The 25,800-nt window shown below is 41.9% G+C and overlaps 1 protein-coding gene across 1 annotated transcript; it reads right to left on the reverse strand.

The window, feature by feature from the left end:
* Window positions 1-14,119: 14,119 nt before the first annotated feature.
* YDJC (YdjC homolog (bacterial)) lies at window positions 14,120-25,009 on the reverse strand. The gene is made up of 6 exons (XM_018566035.1): window positions 24,926-25,009; window positions 21,950-22,136; window positions 20,240-20,399; window positions 20,035-20,134; window positions 18,304-18,481; window positions 14,120-14,539 (listed from the first exon to the last, which is right to left on the reverse strand). Exons 2-6 carry the CDS (start codon window positions 22,111-22,113, stop codon window positions 14,209-14,211), a joined length of 933 nt encoding a protein of 310 aa, XP_018421537.1. The 5' UTR covers window positions 22,114-22,136; window positions 24,926-25,009; the 3' UTR covers window positions 14,120-14,208.
* Between the last annotated feature and the right edge of the window lie 791 nt (window positions 25,010-25,800).

Consider the following 25,800-nt stretch of genomic DNA (forward strand, 5'->3'; position numbering starts at 1 on the left):
AAATTTTATTATTAACTTTTGTAAACTAGATTTGAACATTGTCCTAACAAAGGGTTAAGGATGTAAAAGCATTGTATGTTAATGAGGTGAAGCCGCTCAGTCTGTCCCTCCTACTTTCACTGCTTAGAGTAGCCTAGAATCTACACAAAGCCCTTCATTAAAAAAAAAAATCTATAAGGTAAGAGATGGAGAGAGCGAGTGAACGAATGAACACAAACAAAGGGGTTTTCTTAAACTTGACTGCAAAAGTGGAAAGGCACTTTAACCCCTTCATGACTGAGCTAGTTTTTAGTTTCTGTTCCTAAATGACTGACACACTTTTTACATTTTTGCTGTGTGATTCTTCCACAGCAGCAAGTTTTGATTATTATTATTATTTTTAGAATTTTTTTAATAATAATTATAGTATACAAATATATTTATATATAAACGTTTTATTTTCCTAATTTTTTGTACACTTTTTTTTTTTTTTTTTTACACTTTGTAAAAAAAATAAGTGTAAAAAAAAATATATTTTTTTTTGTCAGTTTATATCAAGCAATCACTATGACTGCTTAATAAATTAACTTTTTAACATTTTTAGTTATTATCAGGCTGCTCCAAGCTTAGGAACAGCTAATAATAACTTTAGAGACTGATCCTGACAGCATGTCAGAATCAGATCTCACTAAAGGTCTTTGATCGTTCCTAGACGATCAGAAGTGATACATTTCACTTGAGATACATTTTGTATCTAGTGGTTGAAATGTATCATTTAACATCGGGCCAGGCTCTCCAGCTGTCAAAACGAATAGCAGAGAGGTGAGTCACTGCTACCTCTCTGCTATCTTCAGCTGTCAGATACGGGATCGCTATTTAGCGAACCCGTATCTGAATGTAAAGGCTTCATTCTTTCATTAATGAAAGAAAGAAGCTTTTAAAAAAGCTTAACTATTTCATTAATGAATGTCTCAATAGTGAGGCATTAATTAATGACTGGAACTGCTGAGAATCAGCAGTTACCAGCATTACAGAGGCTAATATAACTCGGCACGTACAGTGTACGTGGCCAGTCATATAGCCACTTTGTGACGGGACGTACACTGTACGTCTCCCGTCACGAAGGGGTTAAAGTTACAGTAAAAGTGTAACTTTAGGTGCAAGGGCTGCTGATAATTGTCACAAGTACTTAAGTCAATGTCACTAAAAGTTGAGAATCTTTTACATGTTTCTGACTTTATTTCTTCTGTGCAGCCTTTTGTGCTGTTAGTGTAGGCACCAGAATGAATGCCATATCCCTCCTTGAAATACCTAGACTGAACCTCAGCTGTATTCAGGTAGATACTGCCCTGCCCTCTACTGGCTTCATTAAATGTAGAGTTTTCTGATGATTTTTCCATGCATTTGTACATACAAAAAAAAGGTGATTTTTATTATTATAACACTGTTTATAATGTGCTTAGTTGCCTTGGAAATATAATGCAAATACAAGGGAAGTTAGTCCCTAACTTCTGCATTACTATTTGCCTAGATGTCATACTGATATTTACTGCTATCTAGAACAAGTTTGTTTTTATCAGAACTGACTTGCTGCATGATTGTTCTAGGTCTATGATGGGTATGTAGCAGTTTTAGGAGCTCAGCAATGACTGCCCATATTTATTAGGGATGCACCGATACTTTTCAGATACCAGTGCTGATACTTGGGCATTTTCTAAGAAGTACCGGGTTGCAGCTGGGATCTGGCTCTCCACCACTGTCCTGAAATCATTAGTCTGTATTGTTTTAGAAAAACTGTCACATGACAATAAACAAAAATGTATCAGTACTTCTATCTGTGAGTACATATATATATATATATATACACACAAAATCATACATTAAAACAGAAATGCACAAATCCCAGGAGCTCCGTGTGCTCCTTACAAATGACAGCTGCCTCCAACCTTTTGAGTTTTTCTCTAGTCTAGTCTTGGAGCTCGAAGTATCTGTACTTGTACAGAGTACGGTACATCCCTAATATTTATACACTGCCTGGCCAAAAAAAAAAGTCACATTCTAATATTTTGTTGGACCACCTTCAGCTTTGATTATGGCACAGATTTGCCGTGCCATCTAGACCTGCAACAAATGATTATTTTCATAATCGATCAGTTGGCCAATTATTTATTTGATCGGATAAAAAAAAAAATTAAATACCATCCTTAATTTAAAATACACAAATGCAGTTTTACAAACAAGAATAAAACTGCATGGACAAAATATTGCGATCGCACTGGAACTCACGGCATTGCGGTTCCAGTGCTGAGATCACACTTTTGGTGGGAAGAGCATTTTGGGTGCCATTGAAATGATTGGCACTGCAATGCACCTCCAGCAGCAGAATTTGTCAAGCTGAAAATTACTTTTTTTTCCCCCCCCCCATCTTTTATTTTTTTTATCATTTATTGTGCGCACATGGCGCTTGAATAGAGTCAGCCAGGCAATGACAGCTGCCAGTGACAAGATTCTGCAGGCGGCAGCTGAATGTAAATACAGCAGGTAGTGTGCTGGTGCAATAGCCTGCCTGCTATTGGACGTTTCAAATTGCAATATCCAATAGCAGGATGGCTATTGCACCCGCTTACTGCTTGTGCCCTGCCAGTGTGGAGGAGAGAGCTAGGGGATCCAACCAACTAATCGATAATGAGAATAGTTAACTATTCTCATTATCGATTAGTTGGTTGCAGCCCTTGTGGCATAATTTCCATAAGCTTGCAATTTCACAACATTTATTTCTGTACAGAGTTGCATTCATTTTTCAGGAACATCCTGTGGTGATGTTGGGAGAGTCAGACCATTGTGTAAAGTCTTCTCCAGCACATGCCAAAGATTCTCAGTGGGGTTAAAGTCTGGACTCTGTGGTGGCCAATCCATGTGTGAAAATGATGTCTCATGCTCCCTGAACCACTTTTCACAATTTGAACCCAACAAATCTTAGCATTGTCATCTTGGAATATGCACAATGTGCCATCAGGGAAGAAAAAAAAAATCCACTGGTGAAAAAAACGTGGTCATTCTGTATATTCAGGTAGGAAGCTGACATTCTTTGAGGAGATAATGTAGCTGAACCTAGACCTGACCAACTAAAGCAACCCCATATCATAACACTTATCCAATGGAAAGCTCCCACGTATTTGTTTGGCTAAATCCAGGTGGTGACTTTTTTTTTGGCCAGGCAGTGTATTTCTCATGGCAGCCACCCTCTTGTCAAACCAAAAGCACCCATAAAGTCTGTAAAGAAGACCGTGAATGCTTAATACTTGGTATACTCTCCTGCTGCTTCCTTGCAAAATGTACCCTTTGTAGTCTCCTTTTGAGAATTAACTTAAATGTTATTCTGCTGGCCTCTCATAATCCTCAGTGGTTCTTCCCACCAACCATTATGACACTACTGTGTCCTCTAGTGATGTAGGCTTTGGCAAGAGGAACCACTGAGCATAGTAGGAGAAACACAGGCACTGCATCTGTGTCTGTTTTGGAAGTTGATTCAGCCAGTGGTTTCCCTTCAATGGATTATCTGTGTTTTTATGAGTACAACAGTTTTGGGGTTTTTACTTTACAGATTTGAATGCAGTGTCTTGAGTTGACATGTTGGCCCTGAATGGCTGCCGGCATCCTAACAACCAAAGATGCTAGATGCCAAGAGCCGCCTGTGTCCTTCCAACCAGTAGGGGCAGTAGAGTACATCTGCATTGTACAAATGTAAGCATTAGTTACATGTACACAGTGTGTGGGCAAGATTTTAAATAGGATCTTGCTACACCCATGGGCATGAGCCCTTAAATAATCACTTTCTTCTTTATAGTCACATTTTATGGGCATTTTTAGTTTGGTGACCGGGTCGCTTTAAAATCAGACCTTGTACCAATACCTCTGTTTAGTTGAGCCCGCCCCCAATGTAAAACTGCTAGGAAAAAAAGTTTACCTTACAACCAGGTTCTGGCATGCTAGCCCTGGCATCAATGACCTCACTCAGCCTCCCGTTGGGATCTTGGAAAAGATGAGGATCCCATATCTCATGAGAATGAGCTCAGGCACAGTGCAGGAGGCCATTTTTGCAAAATCAGAGATCCTAGGCTTTCCCAGGACCCCACGGAAAGGCTAAGTGAGGGAGGTTATTGGTGCCCAGGCTAGCACGGCAGGAGGGAACTCTACCTAAATGCAGTACCTTACATTTTGATACAAAGTCCACTTTATAGGCCTAAATACCCTACACTAGAAATCACATGGTTAGATATTCCTCATGCTGTAGCACAGTTTTTGGTGTTGGTAATGTTCCTCAAAGGGAAAATGTCTGGATAAAAGTAAAGAAGCTGCCAAACAGTTGTTTGATGATGCAGAGCTCTGGGGTTGTCATCCTGGCATCAATACTAAGTGATTCTCTGACCTAGAGGCTCTGTGGCAGGGGCTGGTGTTTCAGATGTCCACATGGTTCTTGCAGGTCAGTATAACCGCCCTGAAGCTTATCCCACTAAAAGCAAGTCTGGAATGACAGTTCAGTATCTCCTGCATTTTTCTTTTAATATATGTACTTTAGCAGTACTCATTATGACACGTCTTATTGTAACACGGTGACCATGTTGCCAAATACAGGCATATGTATCTTAAGGCTGGAGTTACTAGGGCAGTGAGTGGTTCTGACCACCTGCCGATTGCCCCAATGGAGTATATTGAACCAAATGACAGTGCAGTATGGCTACCTAACCTCTATGTGCTCTATTCTTTCCTGCCACCCAACAGCAGTTTCTTAATACTCTTGTGAGTCCAGCTTTTAAGTGTATATGAAGTCAAAAACTTTATTGATTTTGCATAAAGTGGGTAAGGGATAGAATTCATTATTGGAGAGTTACCCTCACTTCCTGTCTAGTAAAATGCTGTCAGCAGGACAGAAAGTGATTATCATTTTATTTAATGGAGCCCCAGATTGCAATAAAATCAGACAGGTTCTCACCCTTTCCCTCTCTATCCAAAACAAGGAAGAAAAAAAAAGTTGTAAAAATACTTGAATATAAAGAACATTAAAGGAGAACTATGAGGTGAGTGCTTTTCACTCACCTCATAGTTCTAGCCGACCTGTGACAATGAGACTGTCACAGGTCGGCTCAGTAGATCGGGAAGTGAGCAAACACATACCGGCGTTCGCTCACTTCTCGATCCTGTGCCGGCAGAGAGCCGTGACGGGAGGGGCTGGATCCCCCCCTCCGATCCGCCAGCGCTGACTGGCAGAACGGATGGGAGAGGGGGCAGGTACAGCTGGCAGGAAAAAGAAGTCAACTGATTTTGCTGACAATTGAAAATTGTAGCTGCTTGACTTTCTGTGAGCTCCAGGCAAATGGCTAAATAGACAAATAAATACATGTATGGGAACTGTTCATCTTTAGGAGGAATTGCAATTCTTCAGAAACCCAAACAGTATAGTCCGGTACATGCCCTACCTACAATACCTTTTAAAGGTAGTTTGTGTTCCTGTGAAAGAGATTGGGAAACGTTTGGGTAAAAGGTTGGGAAAGGCTGCTGTAGATTGTTAACTGCAATAAGAGAAAATAAAAATACCTGCTACGAAATTGTTGTGCTGGTCTTTTCACTATATATATATTTATAAGATATGTTTTGGAATTCCACTTTAGCATGTTAAATCATTGACCTGGGAAAGGTTTTCTGAAAGTAAAGTCAATGCTCATGAACTTGTGCCAGGTCAGTGAGTGAAGTCAGAGAATCAGCATAGCAGCCAAATAGCCTTCAGAAGGAGAGCAGCAATGAAGCCCTGTATTTTTCCTATGGCAGTCACACATTACCCACATTACTACATGAGGTGAGCTGTGATAGGCTACTCCCTTACACAAGAGTGTACTTATTTATTGATTGCCAGCATGGAAAAAAACTGCTTTGGTTTTTAAAGAGGAGTTCAAGTATAATGCTAGCACTACCACACAAAACTAATATATGCTAACTAGATGAAGCTTTCACAGTATAGTGCGATACATCATAACTCAGGGATCCATTTATCGGAACTTTCAGCCTTGGCAGCTTGTCAAACTTGCTGTCACATCCTCAGTACTAACAACACAAGATGTTCTACAGCGATAAAAGTTGCCCCCATTGATTGGTCTCTAGAGGTTTACATCAAACATTGTAGTTTTTTTTTAAATGTAACTTGCTGTCCCTCCTGTCTGCCAATTAACACTTGCACAATGTCCTGTGTAGAGGTAAGGTTAAGATAAGTTTCCAAACGGTGTTGCTGCTTGCTGTCAGACTGTGCTGCTACTAAGAGCTGCAGTCCCCACTAATGATAGAATCCCATAGAATAGAATCACATGTGCTCTCTGTAAATAGATGTCACTGACAGCTGCTGGTGTACTTCATTTTCTGTATAATAAACATTTGTTTTTTCATCCATTCCTCAAACTATATTAGTACATCTAGACAAGAGGACGCCGGAGCCGGATGAGTAGCTTCCCGGCCAGCGATTGTAATTAAACGGCCAGTTGGAAGCTTTACATTCAAGCGATCAGGAGTCTCTAGAGACGCCTGATCCCTTGTATTAGCTGTGGTCCTGTACCTGCCGCTGTCACTGCCGGTCCCGAGATCTGCTGTGGCACCGGCACAGCTACTCTGTGACAGGAAATCAAAGGGAGTTCAGTACACGATCTCCATCTGAACTCCTCTGTGGTCCCCGAACGTAGGAAGTGATGTATATTACATCACTTCTGCATTCAGCTGTCATTCCCAGCTACAGAAGCTGGGGGGAAGCTGGTGAAGCAGAGCTCTGCTTCATAAGCTTCTCTGGGGGTCCCTAAGTGACATTAGGGGTCTTGGAGACCCTGATGTCTCCATAAAGAGGACCTGTCATGTAAATTGGCTATCACATAGGGAGCTTCTTAGCCCCCTATGTGATAGCAATAAAGTTAAAGGAGAACTATGAGGTGATTGATTTTCACTCAACCTTATAGTTCGAGCTGCCGTGTGACAATAAAACTGTCACACGTCGGCTCAATAGATCGGGAAGTGAGCGAACACATACTGTCGGTCACTCACTTCTCAATCATGTCCCTGCAGAGAGCCGTGACCGTCACTCAAGGCTCCCCGCAGGAATTCCTCCAGCGCTGACTGGCGGAACGGATGGGCACAGCTGGCTCTGCCTCTACATAGGCTGAGCCAGCTGTCAATCACGCAGGTGGGTGGATCTCGACAGTAATGTCAGGATCCGTCCCGGCTGCTGCGGCGTCTTAGTATACTGCAAGCTGTAGCTCCCGATATACTGAGCTTTGTGTCGCGGGAGGACGCTAGTTTATGTCCTCCCGTGACCCTTAGGAGAACTATGGGGAAAAGCACTGACCCCATAGTTCTCCTTTAAGTGTAAAGAAAAAAAAAAAGAGTAATAAAAAAATGAAAGTATAACTATTTTTTTTTTTTTAAACCACTACATTTTTTTTTAAGTCCCCCGCCCACCACATACACACGCCAATGTGCCTATGTGAGTAAACGATGCTTGCGCCTACTGTACCGCACATGTTACATATTGCCGCGAACGTCGGAGTGTGAGGAGTAATTTTAGGGCCATTAATCACTGATAACACTAAACTGAAGAGCAGTCATTTCAAATCATTTGGTGATCGTTTCAAATCCTTTTCCAGACACATAGGAATCCACAACTTTCTGAGGGCCTTAAGGTGGCCATGCACCTTACAACCATCGCACGACTTTCGTTGTGCGATGTTTGTAAGGTGATTACAAGTTTGTGCGACCTGCCCTTCATGGACAGGCAGATCGTACTTGCGATCATCACAAGCCCACGCCGCTCAGGGGAGGGCTCGCAGATGATTGCAATCGTGAGCGGGCAGTGTGCGCTTGCGCACCTCAGGTTGTGTGGCTTTCGTCTTGCGATCGAAAGGCTTTTGGAAATCGTACGACCGTACAGTAAATGCGGTCGCACGCTGCCCATCAACCTTACGATTATCGTACGATCGCAGAATGACCCGCAATTATCATACGATAGTTGTCAGATGTATGGGCAGCTTAAGAGAGCTCGATCGATCTTGGCATGATCACTCCACACGTCTATAGCAAAGAGAACACCAGACCCTATGGGGGTGATTTACTAACCTAAACACACGCACGCACCAGGTGCGTGTGATTTTTACACAGCAAAGCGTATTTATCAACCAAAAAGTCTCTAAAAGCATATTTCCACTAATGCCATATATGGAAAAATCATGCACATGATGCATATATAATGCTGCTTCACAGTTTAGACAAAAATGGTTAGCTCATGCATTTACATTCCTGCATTCATCAACGCAAGCAACACAATGTAGAGCTAATTTACACAACATCACCTTGCAATTCAGGGCAGCGCTTTGCACAACACACCTGCTGGGTGTGTACACAAAGGTGTTTAGATTCCACCCATAGATCATGCTGGGAGGGAACACACTACAGAGGTGTATACATGTTCGTGGTGTGTTTATAAGGTTAGTAAATCAACCCCTATATGTCTGAGTTTTAAATAACACAGGTTCACCCAGAATACTCCCTTAGGGGGTTCTAATGATTGGCACCTAATCTGGAACACTGGATTCTAATTACATGGGTTTGAAGTTGTGGTAAATATAGGGGTGTACTTACTTTCTCCATATGACCGCTTTGCATTTTCATTAGTTTAGATCACAAAAATAAAGACATAATGTCAGTTTTATGTGTTATTTGTTTAAGTGCATCACCTTTAGCTGTAGCCTCTAGTTGAAGACCGATCAAATATTTGCCTGTTCCAAAATGTTGAAAAAGTCAACAATTTCCATTAGGCGTACATATGTTTTTTTTTTCTTCACACAACTGTATTTCCTCATTAGTTGTGAATTATTTTTAAGTGTTGATGGATTTTTTGTGTGTTTAATGCTAATGTCTGTTGCTGTTGATATTGTTTTTATTCACATAATAAAAGATGAGTGGTATTCATGCAGTAGAACACTATTGATGTGGCTGCCTTTTAAGGGTTAAAACGATGAATAATGCTGTGTGATGTTTATAGCTTTCCTGGAATACTCTTACTTCCTGATTATAAGATTACACATCTGCATTCCTTAGTGTTTGTATCAATATAACCGTCACTCACATTAACTTACAAGCCTCAAATAATATTTAGTATTTTTTCTCTACACATCATGTGAGAAACTTCAAATCTATTTATTTGTAACTGATAAAGTGATATAAATACAGGTGAAACTCGAATAATTAGAATATCGTGCAAAAGTAATTGCAGTAAGTGCTGCAAAAGGGGCCCAAACCAAGTACTGAGTACATATGCATGCTTGTACTTTTCAGAGGTCCGATATTGTTCTATGTACAATCCTTGTTTTATTGATTGCATGTAATAATCTACTTTTTTTGAGGTTGTGGATTTGGGGTTTTCATGAGCTGTAAGCCATAATCATCACAATTATGACAAATCACGGCTTGAACTATCTTGCTTTGCATGTAATGAGTCTATCTCATATATTAGTTTCACCTTTTAAGTTGCATTAGTGAAATAAATGAACTTTGCACGATATTCTAATTATTAGAGTTTCACCTGTAGATCATAAATACCACTGGTGGTGCACTTGAGGCTACACTGCAACTCTTCCCCAAGCTGATTTACCACAAACCTTTAAGTTGCCTATTTAGAATAAGGTGTCCACTTCTAGAGACCTCACTTACAAAAGAATATTGATAGATAGAGTTGCTTGAAACAAAAAATGGGGTCTGAGGGATACAACATATTAGGAGAACCTACAGGAAAGAAAGGAGAGGCATGACTATAACCTTTAAATACATGAACGCTATGAATACAATTCAGGAGAGTTGTATGTATGTTCAATATGAAGCTAAGTGTAAGAACATCGGGGCATGACCTCAAACTAGCAGAAGGGAAGATCGTGGGTAACGTTAGAAAGTTTTGTTTTTTTTAAACCAAGAATATGCTACATGGAGCCATTTGTACCATTATTGTAGCGATCTGGTCTAAATATCCACTACTGTAAGGTGGGCACCAAGCAGTACCTGCAAACACTTTTTGTTGCTCTCTTCAGCAGCCAGAAGCCCTAGGCTGTAACCAGGGTAGTTGCGCAAGGATATATTTACAGAAATTAACCAGCTGCAGCAATATCTATCAACGTGATCAAGTGTAAGCCGGGGTGCTGCGCTTGGTTGTGTGTGATCCACCTTTGAATTGGTCTTTAAGTTGTGTGGAAATGTGAAAATATCACAAACTAAATACAGTGCCAGTGATCAAGTGTGGCTGTATACTGAAAATACAAGTCGAAAAAAGGAAGGTAAATGTGTTTAATAATATTTAATATTTATTCACAATGTAAATATCGCAAGATGTGTAGCATATGTAAATAAATAAATATTGTTGTGTGGAAACAAGTTATATTGTGAATAATAAATAAAATCTGGTTGAAAAATGTGTAAACAGGTGAATTATTCCATCTGGCAATCAAAAATTAGAAAATAAAAATATGAATAAAAACTATTTGTATGGCCAGTCAAAAGCTACAAGCCAAAGTGCACAAAATTCTTATAAAAACACATCTACTGATATAAAAGGTGAATAAAATAGTGTATATAGAGGTGTATGATCGGGGATTATGAGCAGCAAGATACTATTTTCCTCCGAGCAACATTGGAAGTCAAGTGTCTTTTACTTATAGTTCTATTGATGAGTCCGCAGAGGGAAGAATTCTTCAATAATAGTCTCTCTGCCCTCTCCTGCCGTCAGGCTGCACTTCCTCTCATCGGCGGTGTTGGAGGAAGTGCAGCCTCAGAGGAAGGCTGCACTTCATTACGTACCTTCTATTCATCAGTGATGTCATCTGTTTAATTCATGCAGCCAGAGGAAGAATCACGTGACCCCCATCACTTCTGCTCACTTTGGGGTGCTGCTTTAGAAAACTACAATTCTCAACATGTAGTTCTCAAAGGGCAAGATTGTGGCCGGCCTATCAGTCAAGTATGATATAATGGTTGGAGGGGACAGACCAGGAATCCTCTGCCCTGTTAAGCAAAGGACACAAAGTAAGTGGGAAGGTTAGACTGATATTCTAAGGGGGTTATTCACAAAAGGGTGAAGAGTTTGGAGAAGTGAACAATCTAGGACAACATCGCTGAAATGGAAAGCGAGCTGAATTGGGGAATTTTTCCAAATCAGCTATTTTGGCCTAGATTGTTCACTTCTCCTCCCTTCTCCAAACTCTTCACCCTTCTGTCCCATTACAGTGAGCAATTAGATGGCTGCTAGCTTGTAAATGAACTATATAGTTAGTCAGGCTGAAAAAAAGACAAGTCCATCCAGTTCAACCTATAGAGATAAGAAAGAAAAAAAAAACCCGCTATGCCCGCGGTTACCCGCTGATGATCCAGAGGAAGGCAAAAAACCCCCTATAAAAGCATGGTTCAAAAGGGGTGGTGAGAGGGACAATAGGGATAACGGCCACCGGCCTTAAGAAACAGAGATAAAAGGGATGAAAGAGAATGATCATTTATTATCCTGGAGACAAGATGACATTTCCCAGTGGGTGGGTGACTGCACTGAACAAATTGCCTAAAAAAGGTAAGAAACGCCCTATACAAATATGTGAAAAAGTTTTGATCTGAAGTTCAGCTATATTTGGCTACAAACATGCAAGAGGCAGGAGGGAGAAATTATAGTGATTTTAAATGGGCCTTATTGTTTCCCCTTATAGAAGAACTTAAATAATAATACATTACTAAAATGAAAAATATATGTATTTATTCCCCAAAGATTTTTTTTTACAATGACCACCAAATGATATGCTGGGGAAACATCATTTCACCTGCACATAGCAGAATATTAGACATTAACACAAGCTCACTAGGCTCAGCAGAAACCATAATCTGAAGTAAATCAAGCCTACAGACAGTATAAAAGAGAAGTAGAAATAATAAAAATGGTCTGTGAAATAACATTTCAAGCACCTGCTCTTCTGGTAAACAAATGCTTTTCTGCACCCAAAACCATAAAACTATTTTTTTAAAACCCTAAGCCCACACATATGTTAACGCAACCTTTCCTGTATCTAGCTGCACTGTAGACATATCACTTGTAACCTGCAGTGAGAGCCTAAACGAGTTAATCAACTGGGTTATTTTGCAATACTATATGTCGTAACCTAGTATAAACAAGGAAGAGTAAAATAGTTCTTGCTACAGTCTAATCTGTGTCACCTCAGCAAACCCTAAAGCAGTAGATCCGGTTAAAGTATGGCCTGTGGTTAACAACACAGATTGCTGAACACAAAACTGGTTTGAAGCTCTTGCCTTACTTCATCAGTACCAACTTCTTCCAGTAATCTAACTCACCAGAACTAGAATATACATCCTTATAAAAGGGCAGGCTCAGACCATTTTTGGACCAGATCTGGTCCAGAAAATGGTGTGAGCCTGCCCACAGTTCCAGACCAGACAAAATAGGACAAGCAGTATTTCTGGTCTGGTGTGGAACGGACTGTGCTGGTGTGAACAGAGGCCACAAGTAGCATAGGGATACATTAGGACGCATTTTGGGTCCAGAAACAATCTGGTCTGGAGATGATCTGGATGTGGTGTGAATGGGCCCTCAGTAAAGAGTTCATCATTGTGAAGTGTTTCTAAAGTCAAAACATTTAATTAGTATTTTCATTTTTTTGCAGTGTCGTTTTCTCTTCACTTCTGTCCTGAAAGACAACAGGAAGTAAGAGGACATTTCTCTACAGGAGGTGGAAATCACCTCTTACAGCACCAAAACATGGGTCCTACTGGAAGATTTCACCTCTATTCCTGTTCCAGTAACCGCTTTAAAATTTTGGATCTCCCACCATTTTCTGTACCGGGGACAAGACAAATACATCAGGAGGAGGGAGTGGTGGTCAGAATTTTAAGTGGGCTTGGGTGATCTCAGGAGAACTGAGTTTGCACCAAGTCCGGCCTTATCTCTCTTACAGTACTTCTAGATCTTGGATACTTCAACAGCCAGAACCCTCATGCCACAACTACTGACTACATAGGAGTTTTGGGTGTTCCCACTTACTATTGAGTGTTGACTGTTGCAATCTACATAATATAAAATAAATCCCTAACAATGGTGTCATCTGTTCCCATCAGGAGAAGATCCGTGCAGAGGCTCCCTCCTGATCAGAACTGAAGGTGCCTGCGTGAAAGGGGCCTGATGAACCCCATGCAGCAACACTTTGCAAATACTTTGTTGTTGTGTTGATAGAGCTTTGGATGGAACCACAAAAATATAGGAAACAAATGAAAGAGGGGGAAAAAAAATCAAAAAAGACATTGGGCCAAATTCAAAAAGACTGGATGAAGGGAAAACTGTTCTTGCTGTCCATGACAATCAGATTCCAGGTGTAATTTTTCAAGTGGTCCTTAGAAAATATTTGTTGCAATTGGCAACAAAAACAAACAGTTTTTCCTTCTTACAGTCTTTTTTGGCACATTATTCCCAATATTGAAAATACTGAGCAATTCTCAAAACAAACAAAATTAGAAAGAGGTGATTTTTTGTATGTTACATGCAACACAAAAGACAAACAATAGTGCACTGGAACATAATCGTAAGAAAACTGCACACTTGCAGTCAGTACACCTAATGGTAACCGTATTGCTCTTCGACTAGCAAGAAAGTGCTGATAGTTTTGTCCCTTTGCTCTTTGATATTTAATCTACGTACAATGCTTCAGTAGAGGTAATGTGGATTGCAGCTGTTTTAGGACAAACATTTTTTCTATAAAGCCATTACAAACATTCAATTTTCTGACCCTGATTTCAAAGAGATGTACCTACAAATTTTATTCTATCACTAGTTAGGTTTGTTAAAGAGGAACGGCAGAAATTACAAAACTAACCCTCTTGTTTGTACCCCTAGACCAGAACAGGCACTTAACCCTTGCAAATGAAAACCCGCAGTTCTTCTTTAACTTACACACGACCAGTAGATGTAGTTTGATGTCTTTTAAAAAGGATAGTGTTTGAGGTAATATATGATTTGCTTCTATGTAGTGGCTGCATATATTTAAAATTCATACAGACAAAACCTAATTTATATCTGCAGTTCACTCTGGCTGTTCTTTTATAGCACCGTTCACTGTAAAGTGTAGGAAGTCACATGACATCACCGACCCATTGTCTCTCTCCCAAAGACTAAAGGTCCTTAAAAGAGCACAAGTGTACCCCCTTCTCGCTGAAGTAACTGTGCAGTAGGGGATTTTTCAAGATTTCCATTTCGTGCAGACGCTCCCATGATTGAGAGAAGTCATCCGGACCTTCTCCACAGCCTCCTTCCGGGGGGACGCTGGGGTAGCCAGGATGAGTCATTAGTTCAATACTGATACTGGTGCGGGAGTGGGAGGGCGGACTGTGTGGGGCTTGGCAGCTCTGAAGAGACTCAACACTATAGTCCAAGGCTTGCTGAATGTTACTTATGGTCATATTCTTTCCCATTGTGCTAAGACCAATATATAGGTCTGGCCACCTGCAATAAAAAGCAGAAACAGGAAAGGATATTAACATTATAATAAAATGCCAAATCTTTTTTTTCCATTTCTTGATTAGTGTGGAAGGATAGCTAAACCTGCACCATCTTCTCATTGCTGGCTGTGTCCTCATTTAGGAAATGTTCCCTTACTTCCTGTCTATTTCACAGAACACGAAGTGAAGGAAAATTTCAAAACTGACAGCCTGACAAATGTCAGCCTAAACAAAAGTGAGGGGAAATGCCCCCAATAGGGCCAGAGATGGGGTGAAACCGTTTCTAGTAGATTGAAAATGGTTGTGTCCCCATGAGAGCAATTTCCTCGCACTTTCCTCGCACAGAAGTTCTAACCATCTCCACTCTACCCAAGACACAAAAAAAAGTTTCAGATTGATCGCCAACAGTCTCTGTACCTTGATCATCATCAATACCAGGGGTAGACAACCTTGGCACTCCAACTATGCTGAAACGACAAATTCACCATGCATCTGTCTCTGGGAGTCATGGCTGTGGCCTCATGGGACTTGTAGTTCCGCAACAGCTGGAGGGCTGAGACTGCCTAACTCTGCTCTATACACTGCCTAAAGGCTAAGTTTACCTTTTGTAATGTGTTCCACGTTACACACATATTCAGGGTGAAACATGGTAACATTGCAACATCACCGCACTTGTAGACCATGCATTCTTCCTCCTGTCCATGTTACTGAATGCTCATACCTCGGACAGGGGAGAAAGAGTCTGCAGGAGCCAAAGCATTGCACCTGTGATCCACTGATTGTGGTTGCAATGCTTGACTGGCTCCAAAACAAAAACATAATAAAATGTACATTTTTCTTTCATGAAGAAGAGCGCGTATATTCAATTTATTTCCAAAGAGCCAACTTTGCCTTTAATTGGTTAAGCAAGAAATTAGCAAGATATAAGTCGAGGTTTTATGTACAGTAAACAAAGCTGGCCCTGTATTCCCACATAGAAGTGCTTGCTATTCTTCACTGAGTTCAACTGTCTACATGTTGGAAGATTTCAGGATCATTATATCCTGACATCCACCACAGTCAAATACTGTCTAAGCCAGGGATAAAATGTTGCCGCTGATCCATCATTCCAAAGAGGACCAGCAGCTTTATTGCTGCCTTCACTTTCCAGGTGAAGGACTACTCATTGATAATCGCCCTTGAACAAAGAACGTGTTCACAGAAACATGTAGACTGCCACTGAAATTCTACTGGCCTGGCTGCCATTCTGATTCAATGGTGTCAATAACTTTAAAGTCAGTGGCCTGAACAATGATGCATTAAAGAATGAGCTGACACTCTTTACACGGTCATGTCAATAGTAGGACCCCCCATTAGGTGCAATGCAGACAACTACAGGGCTCTGTTATTTCATGCTGTTATGATTAGAGATGCATTGAAATTTCCCCCGTCGAAACATATCGGCCGAAAATGGCACTTTTGGCAAAATGCCGAAAGTGCCATCTTTCCCCCAAAATAGCGGTGCACCCTTGTTTTCTCTCCTCCCCACTGGGCGCTGCTCTGTGTCCCAGCAGGGAGGAGAGAAACTGTCACAGGTGGCCGAGCGGTGCGGGAGGAGAGCGATGTGAGCATCTCTCCTCCCACACCGCTCAACCTCCTGTGACAGACTAGGAAAGCAGCGATGTGGGACAGCTGACTCTGCTCCCAAACCGCCACTCTCCTGATCTGTCACAGGAGGCTGAGCTCTCCTCCCGCACCACCCAGCAATCTGTGACAGATCAGGAGAGCAGGGGGGTGTGGGCGGAGACAACTGTCAGCTGTCACAGGATGCCGGGCCGACGGAGGAGGAGTCACCTGTCAGAGGAGACCGAGCTCTCCTCCCTGCACTGCTCGCTCAGCCTCCTGTGACAGCGTGTCAGGATGGAGAGCGGGTACAAGCACTCAGCGATCAGTAATCTCTGAGTGTTGGAAAATAATTGATGACATAGTATGTGATGAGCTACATCACTTCCTGTTCATTCAAGATTGTGGACATGGTAAACATTCTATCTCCACATGTTATGAATGATCAGGGACACTCAGTATAGAGCATTCCTGTCCATGTATAACGGGGGCTACAGAAAGAGAGATTGAGGACTCTGTGTTCTCAATTCCTTTTTCTATTTTAAAATGGAAATATCAGGGGTCTGTTTAGATCCCCAATATATTTTCCCAGAGCCCCCGACAGTAAAGTAAAAAAATAAAAACGAAATATATAAAAGTTTAAAACGTTTATCAAAAAATAAAATCATTTTTTAAAAATTGAAAAGGTTAGAAAAAAAAAAAATGTGGGTTTTGGTTTCAGCCTGACATTTTTTTCCATTTCGGTTTTGTTTTTGACATTTTCATTTCGGTGCACCTCTAGTTATGATACTGAGAGACAAATGTGTGGGGTCAGCTGGTTATAAGCACAGCAACTGACACTCTTAAAGGAGAACTATGAGGTGAGTGCTTTTTTGGAGAGTTAGCCTCACTTCCTGTCTAGTAAAATGCTGTCAGCAGGACAGGAAGTGATGATCATTTTATTTAATGGAGCCCCCTGATAGCAATAAAATCAGACAGGTTCTCACCCTTTCCCTCTCTATCCAAAACAAAAACAAAACAAAAAAAGTTGTAAAAAATACTTGAATAGAAAGAACATTAAAAAGGAAAACTATGAGGTGAGTGCTTTTCACTCACCTCATAGTTCTAGCCGACCTGTGACAATGAGACTGTCACAGGTCGGCTCAGTAGATCGGGAGGTGAGCGAACACATACCGGCATTCGCTCACCTCTCAATCCTGTCACGGCTCTCTATTAAGGTAACTTCTGACTCTGAAGCCAAAAAGTAAGACTAAAAACAGGGTAAATATAGAAAGTTTATAAAATAAACTAGAACAGTATTAATAACTTACCGTATATACTCGAGTATAAGCTGAGATTTTCAGCCCATTTTTTTGGGTGAAAAGTGCCCCCCTCGGCTTATACTCGAGTCAGCGCCAGCGCGTCATCTTACTTACCTCGCCGAGCGTCGCGTCACTGCTGCTCGGTGTGCGGCGCTCCGAGCGGGGTCATCTGGCATATTCAAATTCCTAATATATATCTAAATATTGATACAAGTATTCAAAAAAGTCTAATAACACAGATTGGCTCTCTTTAAAAGGAACCATTTTACAAAAGTACATTTTAGGAAGCCTTTGATGGAAGCTGCCATTCTAAAGCTGGGTACACACGGAATGAATCTGGCCCAAATTTGCTCCGTTGGTGACCCTATCCCTTCAACAGTAGTCAATCTTTAGAGCGACTTTAGCCAAAGGAACACGTTGGAAATTCGACTGAGCGGTGCTTGCAGCCAAATCAGCTGCAAGCACCCATTGGGTATTCTGACAGTGGGTGTCGCTGCTGTCAGACGACAAAGCTCACAGCAGGAGATTCATCCATCCACTCTATATATGGATGGAGGAATCGGTCAATATGGATGGAGGAATCGGTTATATTTTCTTTGTTCATCCCACAGGCGTATATCTTACTTTAGACTCATGAACCACGCTAGTTCCAGGGCGAAGACCTCATGCAGCGGCGCTTAAAATAAACCTCACAAGAGAAATACATGGGCTGCCATTGCCGATAGGCCGTTATATCGATCCTCTGGATGCAATACTTTCTCAGTTTTTATTTTCCTCTTAGTAATCAATGACCTTCAGTACTGATCCCATAATATAGCCACATGGAGGTCCCTGTAAACTCCATAAATTCAGCAGCAATTCTCACCGGATGCCATGATTCTTGAAAACGTCCACTGTGTTTAAGGCATCATTCTCCACACCTCTGTAAAACTCCATTAGTTCTCCCTGAATCCAGCCACACCGATGTAAACCTATTTCCACAGGAACACGGGTATAGGGGATCCCATGTTCATGCAGCACTTGTGCAAACTCCTCTCGGATTCCTGTTAAATAGATAAGTGTACATTTAAAACGAAAATCCATTCCCCCCACTTCTGATTTATAACAAAACCATGCAAGCCAAGTTTGTAAAGTTTCTCAGCCATCCATAAATAAATAAACATCACATTTGCCAAACAGAAAAGCACACAGGTAGGTTAACGGAATACCACGCAAATATGCCTTTCACATGGGCAGTCCGATTGGGTCCACCCATTAGTTTTTCAGGCAGACCCGATCAGATGCTCAATGCAAGTCTATAAGCAGCCCTGTGTAAATGGATGGGCGTCCGTTTACACCCGTTACCCCCGCCTCTGGCCAGGTCCGGAAAAACAAACGGGTCAGAGATCCGTTTCATCGGACCGGATCTGGGGTAATCATATGTAAAACTGACACATGTCCGTTTACATCCGATTCCACATAGACTGGCATGGGGTTTGGTGATTGCAGGAAAAAAACAGTATGGACACTGATGTCACAGCGGTGACATCTGCTCTGTACTGCAGTGATCAGGAGAGAATCCATCCACGGGGAGTGTATATAATAGGGTAAAATAATACAAATAGTGCTCTACCCTTATAAAAACACTTTCTTAAGAAAAACATGGAGGCAGCCAATGCTGGCTTCTGGTGCTGCAACTTCTTCCTGCCTGGCTGGCTGTCATGCTAAGCCTCTTGCTTCAGTACTTTTGGGTGCTAACCCAGAACAGATAAGCAGATAGGGAATTCTGACTTTACTGACTTGCATATTTGTTTCAGGTCAATGACAGCAATCACAGCCTTCTATATTTTTCTCAGGGAGGATTCCTTCAAAATGATTCCTTCACACCTCTGTAAAACTCCATTAGTTCTCCCTGAATCCAGTCACACCGATGTAAACCTACTTCCACAGGAACACACGAGATGATCAACTGACTAATCTGTCCCTTTTTCAAAGGAATGAGGAGGGTGACCATCTCACAACTATGGTAGCATTTGGCAGCACTAGCCATCCTATCTCAGGTGGGGGTGGGGAGATCTAACATGACTGATAACTCCAGACTTTTAAAGAGTATGTCTAGGCAAATGTTTATTTCTTTTAAGTTTTGGATAGAGTGGCGATGAGTGAGACATAGTGTCAAGTTTTTATTTGTGCCTGTGCCCACATTAAGAAGATTCGCCCTTATAAAATTGTACTGGTGACCATTGTCCCCAATGAAGAAAATCGGAAATTTTATAGTTGCCCCCAAAAGAAGAGGTAAGGGGAAATCTTCCAGTGGGGACATCTGTGATGGTGACACCGATCTAAGAGGGAGATTTCCTGTTGGGTCTGGGATAATTAGTGAGGGGAAATTTCCCCAATGGTGCTTAGACCGGAAAAATTAAACAGAGGGGTTTTAACCCTTCCCTTCTCTACCCAAAACAAATGTTTTTGGCTATTCATACACTTTAAGGCAGGCCTAATGCTGACTGTTGGCCAAGAAGAAGTAACTCTAGATGTGCTCCATCACACATATTGATACATAAGGTCCTATGCTTTTTTGCAGGTTCCTATATATGGTTTTCTCCCCATAGCTTACTTGGTAACACATGAACATGTTGATGTCCATCCATATGCTGTGGATTCTGTCCTGTCAACTCCCGGAACAGTCTGACTTGAGCACACAGCTCCTGGCGAACCTGCCAGGTAAACATGTGGTAAGTAATATCTATATACTTTTGGTTATTTTACCAACAGATTGGTACAGAAAATCACCATCTAATCATTATATATCATATACCCACCTCTGTCATGTTGAGAAGACCTTGTGCTAATGCTTTTCGGATGCCCATCTTACCACGGAAGACCCCCTGAGCACTGACAAGGGTGGAATTGTGCTGAAGTTCTCCACATACTGGGATTCCTTCTGAGAGATTGGCATGCAGACCAATTGGCATATTATAGCTAATTGGAAAAGGCAAACAGTTTTTATTTTAGAACATCACGCCTGCGTATCATCCTGTGTCAGACAATAAAAGACTTTTGTTCTCTTATTTGTATGACCCAAGCAAACTTGTACTAGGATAAAAGTACATGGAACTAATGGTTGGCTTGATTCACACAGATCTGTGACGCACTTTTTCTAGGTCAGATGAGGTAGTCATACTAAACAGATAATCCTGCTGATTTATCCCCTTTCATTGCGGTGGCAAAAATCACACAGTGAATACCTTAATAGCCACTGAGGTCCCATGAAACTATACATTAAACTGGTTCCATATAATACAGTAAACTTACAATGAAAGAAATACAAGTGTGCCCGTTGTTCACCTCACTCTAAAAATGCTTTTTGACAGGCTGCTGTGCTGATCCACTAGGTTTAATATATTGCGAGTCCCTGTCCCTGAAGAACAACGCAGATGCAATTGCCAAACGGATATTGGTAAACTGAATGCATTTAGATTATTAGGGTTCCTGAGCCCTAAGTGGGTATATGTCTATATACATGTACCTGTATGTTACACATGTGTATTCATTATGTGCACGAGAGAGAAATCCTCTAGAAACAAGAAAAATGAAGGAAGACTACAAAGTACAGTATATGAGGGATATGGGAGAAAGCGAGAAGTCATGGTAATAAAATACCTGGGCATCCATCTCTTAAGCCAACATCTAAAAAAACATAGTGGTATATTAAAAAAAAAAAATATTATATATATATATAAAGTTTTAGTCTGCTGGATAGGATGCAAGTGAAGTGCATCATATTTACTCTTTGTGATCTACCAAATACTTTTAAATTAAGTCTACTTCTATTTATTTATTTATTACAGGTATGTATATAGCGCCGACAATTTACGCAGCAAAGATGGACGAGAGACCACCCCCCACCAAGGAAGGTGATGAAAAAAGGGGGTGCTAGGGGGACTGCAGATGAGAGCCTTGGGCTGATCTGCCTTTTACCATGTTCCAATTATATCTTTTCCGGACACAGGAAACACAAAACACTGTCCAATGCTGTAGAAGGACTTCCTTTAAAGGTTTGTGGTGATGTGTTTCCTGTTCCTGGTAGAGGAGGTGCTGGTCTCTAATGTGCTGTAAAAGAAGATGATTTGGGAAGATCACCCACTGGTTATGGGCACAGCTGCTACACAGACCAGGGAATTCAAGTGCATATTATCTCCCAAATAGAGTACCTGAATGATGAAAAACCAGATGTCTGTGCAAAACTAAATGATCAGTTGTTACTGGACTGACCATTTAATAACGTTTTACTAGGTGTTTCTTCTGAACATCTGTTATACCCTGATGATAAGGAATACAAGGGTTGTTAGCTGGGTGTGGAGTCACACTTGGGATGATAAATACTATGAAAGCATGCAAACGTGGCAACTGCTGACGCAAGATCCCACAAGTTTATGTTGGTTGACTATAAAGTATGTGCAAAGGTAAGCATGACTGCATTAGCTAAAACCTTAGTCTTATATTCACACAACACATCATCTGTCTCTCACCTGTTTGCTAAGCTAGCTGCACTAGCTGCTGAGTTTCCATTGACCAGCAAAGATACATTAGAGATAGCTCCAGCACGGAAACACTCCAAGATGCCAACATCTCTGCGAGGACAGTAACCAAAGTCATCTCCCGTCACCACCAGCTTGAGAGTGTTTACAGACATTGGTTACACAAGGGGTTGTCTACATGACAGAAATAGATAAAAGAACCAGTAAATGGACAACACTCCAGTCACATATTTTAGATGATGGCTCATCAATTGGTCACCATGTTATTTTATTTTTAGCATTAGTTCTATAAACATGCATGTATGTATGTCCAGTTTCATGGGAGGAAAGAGAGCTGAGAGTAGCCAGTCCCTCCCAATTGCCTTCTATCTGTTAACTTACCAGTCACTTGGGATGTGTGTGGGCTTGGTGTGAACAAAGTTCATCCAAGACTGTGGTGGGTAGCACACCCCTTTCCTGGCCCAATCTGTTGCAGAGCATTCCCCAATCCCTTTAATAAGTGCAGCTGTGGGCAGGAATGCCCTAGCCACCATCGATTGGGTTCCGGAGAGGGGTGTGTCACTAAGTCTTGCTTGGGCAAACTCGGTTACCACCAAGTCACTGCATATCACTACCAGTCACCTAAGAACATACAACTCCAAAATCTGAAGGTCAGCAGAAGGCATCTGTAGCTACGTGCTAAAATGGGCCAGATCAGGCGATTATTAGCTCAGATCTGTCCGTGGATACCTTTAGGCCTCATTCACACTGGCATTGACAAACCTCAGATTACATGCCTTTAGAAGACATTTACAAATAAATATAATGATTTTTAATGGTATAGTTCACACTTTGCACGTGCATGCAGTTTAGCTGCATTTAGAGCAAATTGAATTCTGTGCATCCAGGAGCAGAGTAGATACTCCCATTGCATCTAAATGCACGTAAACGCAATTACATTTAGAGCAGGAGAACCGGATCTGGAAAACATTAACTCTTTTTTTATACTTCCCAGATCATTTCTCCTGCGGTAAATCAATCATATGCAGGAGGCTGGAAAAATGTAGCCTAAAGGTGCCCATACACCGTACAATTATCTGCAGATTTTCTGTGGTCAGATGGAAAAAGTGCAACAGATTGGCCTGGGTGGAGATTACTCCATCCACACAGTTAAGTATAGATGGAGGAATCTGTTGCCCCTTTTCCATCTGACCACAGAAAATCTGCAGATAATTGTAAGGTGGCCAGTTTTAGACCCTGCATTTATTGCATAGTTACATAATTAGTCAGGCTGAAAAAAGTCCATCGAGTTCAACCTATAGAGAATTTATGTAACACCACGTATCCTGTGTTTATGCAACACCAAAATGAAGATTTCGTCTTCATTGCACCTTTATCCTGAAGGATCTGAACACTCTGTTCTTATCAAACATGTGCTGATTGCTCCCCTAACATGTACAAGAGATGTGATCTTCACCTTGTTTGACAGATGCATTGCAGAATGCCAGCATCACACACCCCACATTACATAACTGCTGTGTGCAAAAATGCAAGTGTGTGCAAGACTAAGGACAGAGTGAAGAAAAGGGATTTCTGATTGGCTGCATCATCACACCAGGTTATTAAAAGGAGAACTATGGGGTTAAGGCTTTTCCCCATAGTTCTCCTTAGGGTAACGGGAGGACACAAACTAGCGTCCTCCCGTCACCCTAAGCTCAGTATACCGCGAGCTGTAGCTCGCGGTATACTGAGACGCCGCAGTATTCCGCAGAGCCAGCTGTACCGGCCCCCTCCTCCGTCTGTTCCGCCAGTCAGCGCTGGCGCATCGGAGCGGGGAGGGGGGAATCCAGCCCCTCCCCTGTCACGGCAGAGAGCCGTGACAGGATCGAGAGGTGAGCGAACGCCGGTATGTGTTCGCTCACCTCCCGATCTACTGAGCAGACCTGTGACAGTCTCATTGTCACAGGTCGGCTAGAACTATGAGGTGAGTGAAAAGCACTCACCTCATAGTTCTCCTTTAAATACAGGAAGAATGAATGGGTGATTTATAGGAACAGTGCACAGGCAGTCGATAAGAAGGGCGGTCTAGCTAGAAGAAGAGTGGAAGGGGTGGTCTAGAAGAGGGGTGGAAGAGGTGGTCTAGAAGAAGGGTGGTCTACAAGAGGGGTTGGAAGAGGTGGTCTAGAAGAAAGGGTGGAAGGGGTGGTCTAGAAGAAAGGGTGGTCTAGAAGAAAGGGTGGAGGGGGTGGTCTAGAAGAAAGGGTGGTCGACAAGAAGGGTGAAAGGGTGATTGAAGTGAGGAGTGCTCTGCCTGAAGAGTGGAAGGGTGCTCGGCCTGAAGAGTGGTCTATAGGAAGAGTGGCAGAACATGTTACATCTGTATACTAGAATTGGCAGTACATTGTTAAATAAAGACATTTTTGGTGTTATTCTCTTCTGGAAACCAGCACAAGCTCTCCCTCTATCACAAAGACAGCAGGTGCGAGTTATCACTTCTACAAATATCTTATCATATTCCATTACAATGACAGAGAAGTCCAAGGCCGAGTTTACAGAGTTCTCATTTATTAGTTCAACAGATGTTTGTCTTACAGCTTTATCTAACAGCAGTGACAGGCAGCTTTCCCTTTTACACCAGCTCCATACAAGTAACCATGCCACTGCCACATCAACACTACACATAGCTGAGCCATATTCATCTCCCTCTAGAGATCAGGTAGATGGAAGAGAGATCACAGAGTCAGATCCCAATAGGGCAGCAAAAACAAGTAGACTTCACAGGATGAAAACGCACGTGTGCTCCGGGGGATATACACACACACAGACATCTAAGGACAGGGAGGAGCAGGCATGAAGCTGACAGAAAATCTCCGTGCAGTGATCAGTCAGCCTACATGCAATCAGTATTACACAAGGATAAGGAAGTGATGACCCACGAGGCCCACTCTCCCGGTCGGTGGTGTCTCTCGCGGCACATACACTCACCTTCCCGGACTGTGCAGGCCGTGTATAGTCAGCTTCTATGCACTCTCCCCCGGCTCTGTCATTTCCTACAACACTCATTGCCCTGATGTGTCTATCCCAGGTCACGCCCCCGCTCCATGATGTCACGGCCTGAGGCCCGCCCCCCACAAATGATCCATCGTCTCATTGCTCGGATAGGTTGGCGCATGGTGGGCGGTGGGCGGTGGTCACGTGTGTGTCGGAGGGCGCTCGCTCTGTGTACGTAGAGAGAGAAGCCGAGCAGCTGCTATTGGGGCTCCTGAGCACGAAAGATACGTGAACGATGTACAGGTAAATATGTGCTTCTGCTGTATCTGTTCATTTTAGGAATGAGGTGAAGGACATATTTACACAGTGTTGCAATAACACAAATATTTCCACAGCAAATGTTCAGACTTTGGCTACCGACACTACAGAAAAGTAAAGTCACTTTTTTTTAAAAGAACATAAAACATTAATCACATTGCTTGTGATGACGAAGAGGATATTGTACGAAGAGGATATTGTACAAATATCACCGATACTCCCATGGAAAGCAGTATTACACTCTCAAACTTTTTTCAATAATGAATCCAGATCAAATAAATATACTAGGGATGCACTGTTACCATTTTATGCAGCCAGATTACGAGTAACGATACTTTTCCTCAAGTACTCCCCAATACCAATTACGGATTTTTCTAAAACAATAGAGACTAATGATTTTAGGACAGTGGTGAAGTGCCAGGGCCTGGTCCCAGCTACAACCCCTGTAGTTCTGTCACGGACTCCAAGCTGAAGAGGGACTACAAATCCCAGCAATACGTTGTACAGCAATGCAGAGTACCACCCGCTACAGAGGACTACAAATCCCAGCAATG

The sequence above is a fragment of the Nanorana parkeri genome, unplaced genomic scaffold (assembly GCF_000935625.1).
Source record: "Nanorana parkeri isolate BGI_ZX_2015 unplaced genomic scaffold, ASM93562v1 scaffold909, whole genome shotgun sequence".
NCBI lineage: Eukaryota > Metazoa > Chordata > Amphibia > Anura > Dicroglossidae > Nanorana > Nanorana parkeri.